The sequence below is a fragment of the Lepus europaeus genome, chromosome 13 (assembly GCF_033115175.1).
Source record: "Lepus europaeus isolate LE1 chromosome 13, mLepTim1.pri, whole genome shotgun sequence".
Taxonomy (NCBI): domain Eukaryota; kingdom Metazoa; phylum Chordata; class Mammalia; order Lagomorpha; family Leporidae; genus Lepus; species Lepus europaeus.
Window position 1 is genome coordinate 97,063,053 of NC_084839.1, and position 14,652 is coordinate 97,077,704.

General features: G+C 44.1%; 1 protein-coding gene across 1 annotated transcript in view; it reads left to right on the forward strand.

The window, feature by feature from the left end:
• Positions 1 to 14,652, forward strand: part of GCC2 (GRIP and coiled-coil domain containing 2) — a 59,748-nt gene that overhangs the window by 28,140 nt on the left and 16,956 nt on the right. Inside the window, exons 14-21 of the mRNA XM_062210049.1 lie at positions 2,555 to 2,655; positions 2,748 to 2,825; positions 3,921 to 4,062; positions 4,590 to 4,707; positions 6,770 to 6,946; positions 11,170 to 11,387; positions 12,837 to 13,031; positions 14,383 to 14,522. Coding sequence (XP_062066033.1) covers positions 2,555 to 2,655; positions 2,748 to 2,825; positions 3,921 to 4,062; positions 4,590 to 4,707; positions 6,770 to 6,946; positions 11,170 to 11,387; positions 12,837 to 13,031; positions 14,383 to 14,522 — 1,169 coding nt within the window. The remainder of the gene's footprint in view (positions 1 to 2,554; positions 2,656 to 2,747; positions 2,826 to 3,920; positions 4,063 to 4,589; positions 4,708 to 6,769; positions 6,947 to 11,169; positions 11,388 to 12,836; positions 13,032 to 14,382; positions 14,523 to 14,652) is intronic.

The window sequence follows — 14,652 nt, forward strand, 5'->3', positions numbered from 1 at the left end:
CTACTGCTTTCCCAGGCCATAGCAGAGAGCTAGATCAGAAGTGGAGCAGCCAGGACTCAAACCAGTGCCCACATGGGATGCCAGCACCACAGACTGCAGCCTTACCCACTGTGCCACAGCACCAGCCCCTACATTTTGTTCTTGAAAGTTTGGTTATAATGTGACATGGTGAAGCTCTTTTCTGATCAAGTCCATTAGTTCTGTGTGCTTCCAATACTAGGATGTCCCTTTCTCCAAATTAGGATAGTTTTCTGCTATGATATCACTGCATAGGCCTTCTACCCCATCATGTCTTTCCACAGCTGCAGGAACTCTAAGACATGTGTATTTGGTTGTTTGATACTGTCCCATAAATCTAAACACTATTTTGAGTTTTTCTAATTTGTCCTTCTCTTTTTTTAATCTGAGATATTTCCAGTGATTTGTCTTCTAGCTTGGATATTCTTTCTTCTGCCACACCAAGTCTAGTATTGACTCCTGACTCTGTATTTTCTATTTGACATATTGAATTCTTCATTTCTAATACTTCAGTTTGATTTTTCTCCAAACGTCTATCTCTCAGCAAAATTTTTCATCCATATCGTATATGGCTTTCTTTCTCTCATGAATTGATGTTTCTTTCTGAGTAGTCTTTATAATTGACTTTCAGACATTTCATCAGTCTCTCCATCTTCACTTGTTGATTTTCTCCTCTGATGGCTTCTTTCTTTGAAGTATGCCTCTGTGGCTTAGTGGAGTGTCCGCTCCTTCAGAGGATAGCTAGAGGCATGTGCTGGGTAAGGCCAGGAAGCTCTGGTCAGTGCTCAAGAGTGGATCAAGAGTCCAGGGTGACACCCAGGTTGGGCGTGGTAGAGCTCCTCTGTTGTCAGCATGGGGAGGGCATGATCACTAATGCTATTGTTGCCACAGCCTCACCTCCTCTGTTCCAAGGTGATCAGTGCCTAGGATTAGCCCACAGTGGCTACAACCTGACCCATGTAGGCACATGAGCCTCACAAAGGATCTGTGCAATCCTCAGTGTGAGCACAGATCCCTCTGAAGTGACCCACCCCAGGCAATCAGGGTTCTAAGCCTCTGAGGCCAGGCCCAGTGATTTCACAGAGTCCCAGCTATACCCCATGCCCTATAGTACATTTACAGAATTCCCACAGTCATAGGGCACAGGGGATCTACTTTCAGCCCTGTGTGCCTGCTCCATGCACAGAGAGAGCAGAGGTGTTCCCAGGGCCAACTGCCTGTGGGTGCTCCGCCTTGGCAGTTTGAGTTCTGGAGCCTGTGATAGGGTCGGGGAATGGGAATGCCTCACAGTCCTGGGTGTGCACCCAGCCCTCTGTCAACCCTCCAGCCAGACTCAAAGTCAGTGGGGAACACAGATTTATCCCTCTGAGAAACCCCCTGGTCACGTGTGTACTTGAGAGCTGCTGCATCCTCTGTTGGCGCTGAGATGTTGCTTTCTTCCTGCTGGTCACTGGGCACCCTTGTGGGGGGATGGGGAGAAAGAAATGTGCTTCTCTTTCAAAGGGTTAGGGAGGCCCCCGCCCCAGTGGGGCTCCAGGCCAGACTCTGAGGTCTGCGAGGTTATCCCTCAGTCAGTATCACCAGTGATACTCTGCTCTCAGAAGCTGGCATCCCCACCAGCCTGCAGCGGCGGGAGACCCAGATGGGGTCCGCACTTGCTGCTGTGTGTTGACTGTGTCCATGCTCCACAGCGTCTGTCTGCTTTGTGTAGAATTCCCACTGCTCCCTGTGGGAATGCACTGCCTCCACTCTTCCTCTGTTGCCTGCCTCTGGTCAAAATCATCACATCTATCTCAGTGCTTCCGACAGCATCTCTTTTGAAGCCCTTTTTAACAGTGGAATCTCCATCTTTTAGAAGTGTTTGAATATGGATGGATTTACTTTATTTTTTCCCCCAGAGAAGTCGTTTATTTAATGAGTACAAACTTCATAAGTGCAACTTCAGGAATACAGTGGTTCTTCCCATCATACCCACCCTCCACCCCCAGCCCCACCCTTCCTCCTCCCTCCCCCATTGCCATTCCCATTCTGGATGGATTTGCTTTAACATAATGCAGTGAGGCCTTAGGAAGTAGGTGAGGGTATAGGTCAGTCTCCAAAGACAAACATTTTTCACAGAGGGCCAACTGGTAATATTTTACGCTTCCTGTGCCATGCAGCCTCTGTCATGATTACGTGAGCCTCCTTTGTAGCCCTAATGCATTTAAATGAATGACAGCATTTAAATGAATGAGCATGATGTTGTCCAGTAAAACTGTATTAACAGAAGAAGCCTATAAGCCAGACTTAGCTAACTCTGGGTTAGAGTGAAATAAGGTGGGTGAGATATGTGTTGGAATTATTCAAGCTGGATGATGGATACATTGGATTTTATTGTATGTACTGTTGTCAAATATGTTTGAAATATTCCATAATGAAAAGCTAAAACTAGTTTTCTTTCATGGGTGAGTTAATACAAAGAAAACTCTTGTCTTCATGTATTTAAATTCAGTCATAAAATTGTTTCATCTTCTGCTGAAATTATTTCTGATACTAGCTTTACTGCAGACTTCAGTGCAACAATATGAAGAAAAAAACACCAAAATCAAGCAATTGCTGGTGAAAACCAAGAAAGAGCTGGCAGATTCAAAGCAAGCAGTATGTTGATTTCTTGATTTCATATTTTAATATTTATTCATAGTTTATGAATAATGTATTTCTTTAATTTAACCAAGATTCTCATTCTGTAGGAAACTGATCACTTAATACTTCAAGCATCTTTAAAGGGTGAGCTGGAGGCCAGCCAACAACAAGTAGAAGTCTATAAAGTAAGGTTCTTTGCACTTTATAAGATGTAAAAGTAATTTCCGTGTAGAAGTGGTGTAGCACTTATAGATTGTTTTAATCATCTTATAAGGATTTGTCTTATGAGAATATTTAGAAAATTTTCTTAACATTTTGAGGAGGTAGGAACAGTAGAGTTTAGCAATTAACTGGGATATAGCTTTTAGCTCAAGATCTATTGCTTTCATGTTTTTGAGAATCTACTATACTATAGAATAGTACAAAATATAATTAGGTAATCTTGGATTTTTTCATGATTACATTTTTAATTTCCGTTTAACAAAATGGGGAATGTTCTATTTATGTTGTCTCTGCTTCTACAATGATAATAAATAAAAAATATTGGGTGGGCTTTTGGCTAGTTGTTAAGACACCTCCATCACATATTGGAGGGCCTGGATTTGAGTCCCAGCTCCGCTGCTGGTTCTGGCTTCCTGCCATGCACACCCTGGGAGGCAGCAGGTGATGGCTCAAGTAGTTGGATCCCTGCCACCCATATGAGAGACCCAGATTGAGTTCCCGGCTCCCAGCTTGTTGCAGGCATTCGGGAAGTAAGACAGTGGATGGGAACTCACTCACTGAACTTTTTTTGCTCTGCCTCTGAAAATCTTAAACAGATTTTCAACCATTTAGTTATACCATTTTATGTATACTGAAGCCTCAAACCCCAAGTTTATGTGTTAGGAAAACCTATTAATCCAGGGAAGATCTGATTTACTTGCATTAAATTTAAAGATTCTTATTCCTTGGCTGGTGCTATGATGCAGCGGGTTAAGCCTTGACCCGCAGTGCCAGCTTGTGTTTTAGCTGCTCCACTTCCAATCCAGCCCCCTGCTAACGCACCTGGGAAAGCAGTGAAAGATGTCCCAAGAGCTTGGGCCCCTGCACCCACCGAAGGAGGCTGCTGATGGCAGCTTTGGCCTGGCCCAGCCCTGGGTGTTGCAGCCATTTGGAGAGTGAACCAGCAGATGGAACATCTCTCTCTGTTTCTCCTTGGCTCTCTCTGTAACTCTTCCTTCCAAATAAATCAATTAATTAAAAATAAAGATTCTTACTCCCTCCCCTACCCCCCCCCCCAGATTCAGCTGGCTGAAATAACATCCGAGAAACACAAGATTCACGAGCACCTGAAGACATCTGCAGAGCAGCACCAGCGCACTCTGAGCGCCTACCAGCAGAAGGTGACGGCTCTGCAGGAGGAGAGCCGCACCGCCAAGGCGAGTCCTCCAGCACACAGCCCAGCCAGTCCTGTCCGAGGGCTGAGTGACTATAGCATAACGCTTGAAAGAATGGCTGGGAGTGTTTAAAAAATGGAAAAATAATTTTGTTGCATTTCTCCATTCTTATCTTTAAAGGGAAAGCAAATCCCAAGCCCTACAAATGGTTTGCATTGAACATTTACGTTTGGGTTAAAGATTGTTAAACATGGGGAAGCATGGGGGGAGGACAGTTGTAAGTAAGAAGTCTTTATGTGTATGAAGTTCTAAAAGCAGATGCTGTCAGTATCTACCAGAGTAGAAAGCATGGTAGAAATATCTCTTGTCAGACAAAACTACAGCATTCAGAGACTTAGAAAGTATGAAGCCAACAGAAGAGTTACTTTTTATAGAAATTAATTGAGGCTAGAAAGGATGTCAGCCATTTTTCCTAATTTTCAGAAATACTTCACCTCAATTTGCTAATCTGTGAAGGAAAATAGATCATGTTACAGCAGAAAATGTTTTCTCCTTTTTAAATGTTACAGGCAGAACAAGCTGCTATAACCTCTGAATTTGAGAGCTACAAAGTCCGAGTCCATAACGTTCTAAAACAACAGAAAAATAAATCCACGTCTCAGGCTGAAACTGAGGGAGCTAAGCAAGAAAGGTAAAGTCTAAGTTAACAAAGGACAGGGAGCAGGCGCTGCAGTGTGGTGGGTTAAGCCAGCGCTTGGGGCACCCACATCACAGACTAGAGTGCTGGTCCTAACTCCGGCTACTCTGCACTTCCAGCCCACTGCTAAGGTGCACCCTGGAAGGCACCAGATGATGGCCCAGTTACCCAGGTTCTTGTCACCCATGTGGGAGATCGGGATGGAGATCCTTACTCCTGGCTTTGGCCTTGCCTACCCCTGACTGTTGCAGGCATTTAGAAAGTGTAACAGCAGCAAATCTTTCTTTTTAAAAAAGATGTATTTATTTATTTGAAAGAGTTATAGAGAGAGAGGTCTTTCATCCATTGGTTACTCCCCAAATGGCTGCAACGGCCAAGGCTGGGCCAGGCCCAACCCAGGAGCTTCATCCAGGTCTCCCACGCAGATGCAGGTGCCAAAAGACTTAGGCTGTTCTCCTCTGCTTTCCCAGGCACGTTAGCAGGAAGCTGGATCAGAAGTGGAGCAGCTAGGTCTTGAACCGGTACCCATATGAGATGCTGGGCACTTCAGGTGAAGGTTTAACCTTCTACTCCACAGCACCTGCTCCTAAATAAAAAAAATAAAAAGCTGGAGTTTTCTCCCCGCACTGTATGTTCTTCATCACAAAGGTTGAAAATATTTTGGGTTCTGGTCCTGTGGCACAGCAGATAAAGCCTCCCTGCAGTGCTGGCATCCCATATGGGCACTGGTTCAAGTCCTGGCTGCTCCACTTCTGATCCAGCTCCCTGCTAATGCACCTGGGAAAGCAGCAGAAGATGGCCCGAATGCTTGGGCCCCTGCACCCACATGTGAGACCTGGAAGAAGCTACTGGCTCCTTGCTTTGTATCGTCCCAGCTCCAGCCCTTGCAGCCATTTGGGAAGTGAACCAGCAGATGGAAGACCTCTCTCTCTCTTTATCTTTTTCTCTCTGTAACTGATCCTTTGAAATAAATAATAAATCTTTAAAAAATTTTTTGTATTTCTTTTGACTTGGAAGTTTATATGTAATTTACTAAGGAGCATGGAGTTTTCTTGGTTCTCTGAGTCTCTGGCCAGTTATTATTACCTTAGAACTCTGTGGATTATTTTTTTTTAAAACTAAGAACATAATCCTATAACATAAAAATAGCTATTTTTTTCTTTCTTTTTTACGAGATTTGTTTTTATTTATTTGAAAGGCAGAGTTAGAAAGAGGGAGCTCTTGCATCTGCTGGTTCACTCCCCAAAATGGCCAGAACAGCTAGAGCTGGGCCAGGCTGAAACCAGGGGCTTCTTCAGGTCTCCCGCCTGTGCACAGGGGCCCAAGTACCTGGCTCATGTTCCACTGCTTTTCCCAGACCATTAGCAGGGAGCTGGAACAGAAGTGGAGCAGCCAGGACTCAAACTGGTACCCGTATGGGATGCCTGTGTTGTAGGTGGCAGCTCTACCCACTGTACCACAACACTGGTCCCCCAAAAACAGCTAATTTGATGCCATGAATAGTCTGTTCCGTTTGAATATAAAACAAAAATTAAGAGACTACGGCAGGCATTTTTAACAGCTATTGAGATGCTACTTGGGATATCTTTATCACATATTAGAGTGCCCGTGAAGGAATCCTGGTTCGATTCTTTCTAGCTTCCTTATAATGTATACTGTGGGAGAGAGCAGGTGATGGCCCAAGTAGTTGGGTCCCTGCCACCCACATGGGAACCCAGTTTGATTGCCTGGCTCAGTTTCAGCCTGGCCCTGCCCTGGCGGTTGTGGGCATTTGTGGGGTAAACCAGCAGATGGAGGATCTCTGTCCTTCTGCCTTTTAAATAAATTTTACAAATTAAAATCTGTAGTACTTGAGATTTAGAATCTGACTATAGCATATTTTGTGTATTTAATTTTAGTCTCTCTGAATTCTTATTTGTTATATCTCCTTTAAAATCATCCATACTAATAGCAAAAGTATGACATTGAAAGTTTAGTTGATTAAAGTATATTTGAAACCACAAAATCAGGTTCACCTCTTTCAAAACAATTTTTAAACTGTTTGTTTCTGTTTTAGGCAACACCTGGAAATGCTGATTGACCAACTAAAAATCAAATTACAAGATAGCCAGAACAACTTACAAGTCAATGTGTCCGAACTTCAAGCACTCCAGTCCGAGCACGATGCTCTGCTCGAGAGGCACAACAGGATGCTACAGGAAACTGTGTCCAAAGAGGCGGAACTCCGGGAGAAGTAAGGTTACCGGCAGCAGTACCAGTGTTTGTACCAGGCAGTAGTGTATCTCTGTGTTAGAACTCCTGATGTGTTCCTTGGGATACAGGTTTGAAAATAAGAGGCCGGCGCCATGGCTCAACAGGCTAATCCTCCGCCTTGCGGCGCCGGCACACTGGGTTCTAGTCCCGGTTGGGGTGCTGGATTCTGTCCCGGTTGCCCCTCTTCCAGGCCAGCTCTCTGCTGTGGCCAGGGAGTGCAGTGGAGGGTGGCCCAAGTGCTTGGGCCCTGCACCCCATGGGAAACCAGGATAAGCACCTGGCTCCTGCCTTCAGATCAGCGTAGTGCGCCGGCCGCAGCGGCCATTGGATGGTGAACCAATGGCAAAGGAAGACCTTTCTGTCTGTCTCTCTCTCTCTCTCACTGTCTACTCTGTCAAAAAAAAAAAAAAAAAGAAAATAAGAAACAGGGCCTGATGTCCTGATGTTGTGGCATGCAGATTAAAGTACCACTTGGGATGCACACATCCTGCATCAGAGTGCCAATTTGAGTCCCTGCTCCTCTGCTTCAGATCCAGCTTCCTGCTAATGCATCCTGGGAGGCAGCAGATGATGGTTCAGGGATTTGAGTCCCTGCCACCCACATGGGAGACACAGATGGAGTTCCAGGCTTCTGACTTTGGCTTGACACAGCCCTGGCCGCCTGCAGGCACGGGGAGTGAATGCAGATGGAAGATATTTTCTCTCTCTGTGTGTCCATGTGTGTCCATCCCTGTCTCTGCCTCACTCTGCCTTTCAAATGAGTAAATAAATATTATTTTTAAATAATAATTTTAAAAAAGAGACATGTCTGAAGGCTTTGTAACTTTGTTCTCTGTATCTTAAAGCTTACTTTTTGGATTACTTTTGTGTTTAGTGTCTTTAAGATTTTCTGTAAACTTCATGGTCAAGGTGTTTCTTTTATAAAAACCAAAATCCTATTTCTGGTACAGTGTTATGGCACAGTGGGTTAAGCTGTTCCTGCAATGCAGGCATCCAGTATGAGTGCTGGTTCAGGTTCTGGCTGTTCCACATCCCAATCATTTCCCTGCTGTGGCATGGGAAAGTAGCAGAAGATGGCCCAAGTGCTTGGGCCCCTGCACCCACATGGGAGACCTGGATGGAGTTTTGGGCCTCTGGCTTCCGCCTGGCCCAGCCTCAGCTCTTGCAGCCATTTGGAGAGTGAACCAACAGATCAAAGATGTCTGTCTGTCTCTCTCTCTCTCTCTCTCTCTACCAGTGCCTTTCAAATAAATAAATAAATCTTAAAGGAAAAAACTTCCAATCAAGGTGCCAGATTACAAGCATTTTTCTTCGTTTCTAGAGGAAAACATTCAAGCACCTGCTGCTAGCTTAAAAGAATATGCAGTTCATCTTTGCAACTCTGTCTTCAACTTGTCATATTCTGTTAATCCTTACAACACTTTAGACATTAGGAGTATTGGCATAATAAATAGGCTATTGTGAACAAGAGATGTTGAACTCCTGTAACTAAGAACTTGGTGCTAATGTTCCTTTTACCTTACACTGAGGAAACGAATTGTTCATTGAGCATCTTTCATCAAGGGTGTTAGGATACCACAGGTCTGCTTACAATACATATTTAACAGTATCCTAACCTGAAGAATGAGAACACTTGGACTTTCTTGGCTTACACAGCTGTGTTTAACGGTATAATTTGTATCTTAATCACATAAACCGACAGTTGAAGAGAAGATCTACCAGTTTTCTAACTACAAATCTCACCAGGATTTACCACGATTGTTATATCTAATGATGCATAATTGATGTTTATATCAAATTTCTTTCACTTTATTAAATTTTTTTAAATTGTTGAGTTTCATCTACTTGAAAAGCAGAGCAACAGAGATCTTCCATCTGCTAGTTCATTCCCCAAATGCCCGCAAAGGCCAGGGCTGGGCCAACTCGAAGCCAGGAGCCAGGAACTCTGTCCTGATTTCCCACATGGGTAGTAGAGACCCAAGTACTTGAGCCATCATCTGGTGCCTTCCAGGGTGCTCATTAGATAGAAGTTGATGGGAGTCGGAGGAAGGAGTTGATCCTGGCCACTCCAGTGTGTAATACTGGTATCTCAAGGGGCCGTTGTAACCACTGAACCAAACACCAGCCCCAAACGGCTGCGAGTCATCCCCTCTCCAGAAATATTGAAAATTAATAGTATCGTTACCATCTGTGCCCTAATTTGAAGAGATGGCTTTTTCTTCATGTGCTATGCCTTTTGAAACGTTAATATCTGCATTACTCAAAGAGCCCAGCTAATACAAACACCCCAGGAACACCTGGGATGGAAGAGTGAACTTCCCTCAGAACAGTCATTCTGATTCCAGGTGGCAGGGACGGGGGATGTGGGGGTTTAGACATCTAACTTCTAAGTAGTTAAACTCGTAAGTGTCACTGATAGCACCTGGAAACCAGAGTAGAAGCATTACCCTAACTCTAAGATGTGACTTTTATCTTGTTTAGAAAATTGTGACTGTCAGTGGTTCTTCCTTTACTGACTTGCTGGATATTGAACAAAATGCTTGCAGAGAAATAGACATACACTAACCTTCTCTGACTTGTTAATTAATGTAAACTTGTCAATTCAGATAACCCTTTCTAAAAACATATGGTGTCTTTATTGCATTTCTCTCTCTACCCACTAAATTCTATTTTAAACATTATGTAGTGGGTAGAAAAAATACCTCCAGAACCTTGGAAGGTTACACTCCAGTTAACAATGTTTATTTAACCCTGAAATTAGAGTTTTATGCTACTAAGAGTTGAAAGTGAGTAAAAGCAGACTTAAACTCTCTTCACTAACTGTGTTTATGGTTATTTACATTTTTATCAGGAAGTACTTCTGTATCCCTCATGTAAAAAGGAAATGTATTTTTTTTACCAAAACCAAACATACAAAACATTAAAACTGCATTAAAAGTAGTGGTTCCCAAACTGTATGTCCTCCCAGGGTCTCCACTGATGGGAAGTTGGAGTTGGGCCAGAGCTGGGAGTTGAACTAGGCACTCTGATGTGGAATGCAGGCTTCTTTACTGCTGGGCTAAACTCTTGCTCCAATTTTAAGGCTTTCTTTTTGAGTGAAAGTATTCTTTATCATGTTTTCTGAGTAATAGAAAAAAGGTAATCTTGGCCGGTGCCGTGGCTCACTAGGCTAATCCTCCACCTTGCGGCGCCGGCACACCGGGTTCTAGACCCGGTCGGGCACCGGATTCTGTCCTGGTTGTCCCTCTTCCAGGCCAGCTCTCTGCTGTGGCCAGGGAGTGCAGTGGAGGATGGCCCAAGTCCTTGGGCCCTGCACCCGCATGGGAGACCAGGAGAAGCACCTGGCTCCTGGCTTTGGATTGGCGCAGTGCGCCAGCCTCAGCACGCCGGCCACGGTGGCCATTGGAGGGTGAACCAACGGCAAAGGAAGACCTTTCTCTCTGTCTCTCTCTCTCTCTGTCCACTCTGCCTGTCAAAAAAAAAAAAAAAAAGGTAATCTTTTTATTTTTGACAGGCAGAGTGGCTAGTGAGAGAGAGAGACAGACAGAAAGGTCTTCCTTTTTGCTGTTGGTTCACCCTCCAATGGCCACCATGGCCGGCGCATCATGCTGATCCAAAGCCAGGAGCCAGGTGCTTCTCCTGGTCTCCCATGCGGGTGCAGGGCCCAAGGACTTGGGCCATCCTCCACTGCCTTCCCGGGCCATAGCAGAGAGCTGGCCTGGAAGAAGGGCAACCGGGATAGAATCCGGCGCCCCAACCGGGACTAGAACCCGGTGTGCCGGCGCCGCAAGGCGGAGGATTAACCTGTTAAGCCACGGCGCCGGCCAAAAACAAGGTAATCTTATATTTATATGAGCCGCTACCAAGATGACATGAAGAAGTGGAGTGATTAAAATTCTATTTTATACTCTTATTGTGACCATGTTTTCAGTTGAACTGTACAACACAGGTTTTCAACTGAGGTTCCTCATCTGAGCTGTAGAACACAAAATGGTTTGAACTGAAAGGCACCCTGTGTCATTTCTCCCAGGTGGTTGCTAGAGGCGTAGCTAGTACACTGTAGATGTACAGGGGAGAAGTTGATTGATAGCATTCAGTAGATTTCTGAGGGCTGATTTACTGCAGAACTAATTTGCTTGGGAAGGCTGAATCAGCATGTGGAGTTGCAAGCTGTTTTGAAACAGAGTCTGTCTCCCTTTTCAGGTTGTGTTCCATACAATCCGAGAACATGACACTGAAATCTGAACACACGCAGACGGTGAGTCAACTGACGTCCCAGAACGAGGCCCTTCGCAGCAGCTTCCGAGAGCAAGTGCGACATCTGCAGGAAGAGCACAGGAAAACAGTGGAGACGTTGCAGCAGCAGCTCTCCAAGGTGGAAGCCCAGCTCTTCCAGCTTAAGAGTGAGCCGACCACAAGAAGTATGTATGTACCCACGGAGCTGTCAGTGCTCCCTCAAATGCACCCTCACCCGTCCACGAAAGTTGGAAATGGACGTGGGGACAGCTGATGTCAGTTCTGTGAATAATGAATTTGGAATTTACTGACCAGAGGATACTTGAACCCTCATGTAACCTCATAGAGTCTGATTTTCATGTGCTCATTACCCTCCATGTAAAGACATTGCTTTTTCTCTGACCTAAACATACTCTGTCAGTCTCATAACATGTGAACCAGTCCTAGTATTCATTGGATCTGCTTGATGTTCCCCATAGTTAGTCATCAGATAAATTTTTTTTTTTTTAATTAGAAATAGAACAAAGGGCTTAGAAACACTCAAGCAATACCAAACTTGAATTTCTTGGCCAAAACAGCTTCTTACCTATCAGATTTCTAACTTTTCACAATTTTAGTTCAGCCATACGCTGTATCTTCCATTCTAGTTCCAGGAGGAGACAGGAAAGTGTCAACCATGGTGCTGTACTTCAGTAGAAAGTTGATCATATTTTGTTTTCTTGTGGAAAATGTTGTTGGAGTATTGACAGCTACAATCACTTGTCAGGGTCAAAGCCCAACATCAGGAGGGTTTTAACACATACCAGGAGTCAACAAAGGAAGTAGTCAGCCAGGAAGAAACAGCTCGCTTGAGAAACTGTAATCTAGGAGTTCTGCAGCAAAGTGCCAGAAACCCAGGAAGATGATTGAGAAAGGGCAGCCCAGAGGCAACTTCATGGAATAGAAAATAAGTGAAAATTGAAGCTTAGAAATCTAGGTTAGAGTTTAATCAGGTTTCTCTGAACTTCAGATGTCTTAGGGTCAGTGAAGTAACATATTTGAAACATGTAAACTTTACAGATCTGTGCGAGTAATCATTATCAGCCAGACAAGCTTTGCCCAAGAAACATGGTCCATTAGCTCCCAGCCATGGATTCTGGGCTTTATTGACTGAATGCTGTATATGGGAGTGGGAGCAGGCATGTTAGGGACCAGCAGGTGTGAAGATGGGAGAACTATGGAGGGTAACCTATGCTGGGCAGGTGTCAGCGAGTGTGCAGCATCGGTAAGATGCCATGGTTGGAAATGCCTAATCCACAACATGGAATCTAGTTTTAGAATTTCAACAGTGTGACCTACTAACCTGTGTTCATGAAAATAAGCAATTAAGAGCTTCATGCCAGTAATGTCTGCTTAACTTAACTGTAGCAACTAATTTATGACTTCTGAAATGACTGAAATGTTTAAAAGTTCAGTGACAGAATTTTGGGACCGTTTACCAATTCCTTCTCCATACACCATTTTCTTGTGTTCTAGTTATTTAATTTCCCTACTGTATCATTTGGCATCCCCAGGATCATGGTCATTGTATCCTTTTTAAAGATGAATCCAGCAATGTTGAACAATCTCACACCCTTTAAAAAAATTTTTAATAGGCCCAGCTTCTTCCCACCAGTCTTTGAAGAACCTTCGAGAAAGGAGAAACACAGATCTCCCACTCCTAGATATGCACACTGTGACCCGGGAAGAGGGAGAAGGAATGGAGACAACGGATACCGAGTCTGTGTCTTCTGCTGGCACGTACACCCAGTCTCTAGAGCAGCTGCTTAATTCTCCTGAAACCAAACTTGGTATGTTGCTCTGTCTAAACATGTTCTTAGTTAACTTTGCTAGATTTTTTAAAAGGGAATTTCCATTATTTTTTGAGATTTATTTGAAAGGTAGATAACAGAAGGGAGAGGCAGAAAGAGATCTTCATCTACTGTTGTCACTCCCCAAATGGCTGCTGTGGCGTGGGCTGGACCAGGCCACCGTGAGGAACCTGGAAGTCCATCTGGGTCTCCCATGTGGGTGGCAGGGCCCCAGGTACTTAAACCATCTCTGCTTTTCCAGCCACATTAGCAGAAAGCTGGCTTTGAAGACTCGAACCAGTGCTCCAGTATGGGATGCCGGTGGCGTAACTCACTGAGCCACAATGCCAGACCCACTTTGCTAGCTTTTCTAAAGTTTGTATTTATTTATTTAATTTGAAAAGTAGAAAAAGAGAGCTGTCATCTGCTGGTTCACTCCCTCGAATGCCCGCAGCAGCCAGGACTGAGCCAGCCAAAGCCTTGAGCTGAAAATTCAATTCAAAGTCTCCTGTGTAGATGGCAGGGACCCAACCTGAACATCACCTGCTCCCTCCCAGGGTGTACATTAGCAGGAAGCTGGAATTAGACGCAAAGTCAGAACTCAAACCCAGCCACTCCAACATGAGATATGTAGTGCGTCTTAACCGCTACACAAAATAATCCGTCCTTAATGTCATTGTGTTTTATAGCTAGTATTACTGTAAGTTGCATGTGCCGCTGTTTGGCGCAGTGGTTAAGATGCCACTTGGATTGCGTGCATCCCATATCAGAGTGTCTGTGTTCAAATTCTGGCTCTGCTTCAATAAGAGCTCTAGCTTCAATAAATGCACACAGTGGCAGGCAGCTGATGGCATACCTGGATTGAGCAACCCACCCAGCTGTTGCATTTGGGAAGAACCCAGGGATGGAAGATACTGCCTCTCCCTCTGTTTCCCTCTCCCTCTCCAACAAATCAAAAGCAAGTTTTTAAAAAAAAATTTATACATTGATATCTGCCCTTCCTCAAAGAAGATTCTTGTAAAGGTCTGTGATGTAAGCATCCCTCATTTGTAAGTGAAACCACTGTTTTCAGAACGTTAATAGAAGGGAGGGGGCTACATAATGAAACTAATAAAATAATCTAAAAACAGAAACCTGATGGATTTCAGCGTTGGGACTCATGAGGCTTATACTCAATTAGGTTACACATATTACAGCAGAGATTCTTAATTACGTTCAAAATGTAGTCTTTCACTTGAGCTAAGTTCAATAGATGAATGTATAATGAACAGAATAAGATATTTATATTCAGGTGTTTTTCTTATTGAGACTCTGATTTTTGAAAATTAATTCTTGGAACAACGTCTTGCAGAGCCTCCTTTGTGGCATGCGGAATTTACCAGAGAAGAATTGGTTCAGAAGCTCAGCTCCACTACAAAGAGTGCAGATCACTTAAATGGCCTGCTTCGAGAAACGGAGGCAACGAATGCAGTTCTTATGGAACAAATCAAGGTAAGGTCAGAAACAGCCCAGGGAATACGCTGCTTCAGTTTGGTTTTTGGACCCTCTGCACCTAAACAAAATTAAAAATTAATATTTCACATACATCCATAGTGTCTTGATTCTTTACATTAGATTCCTG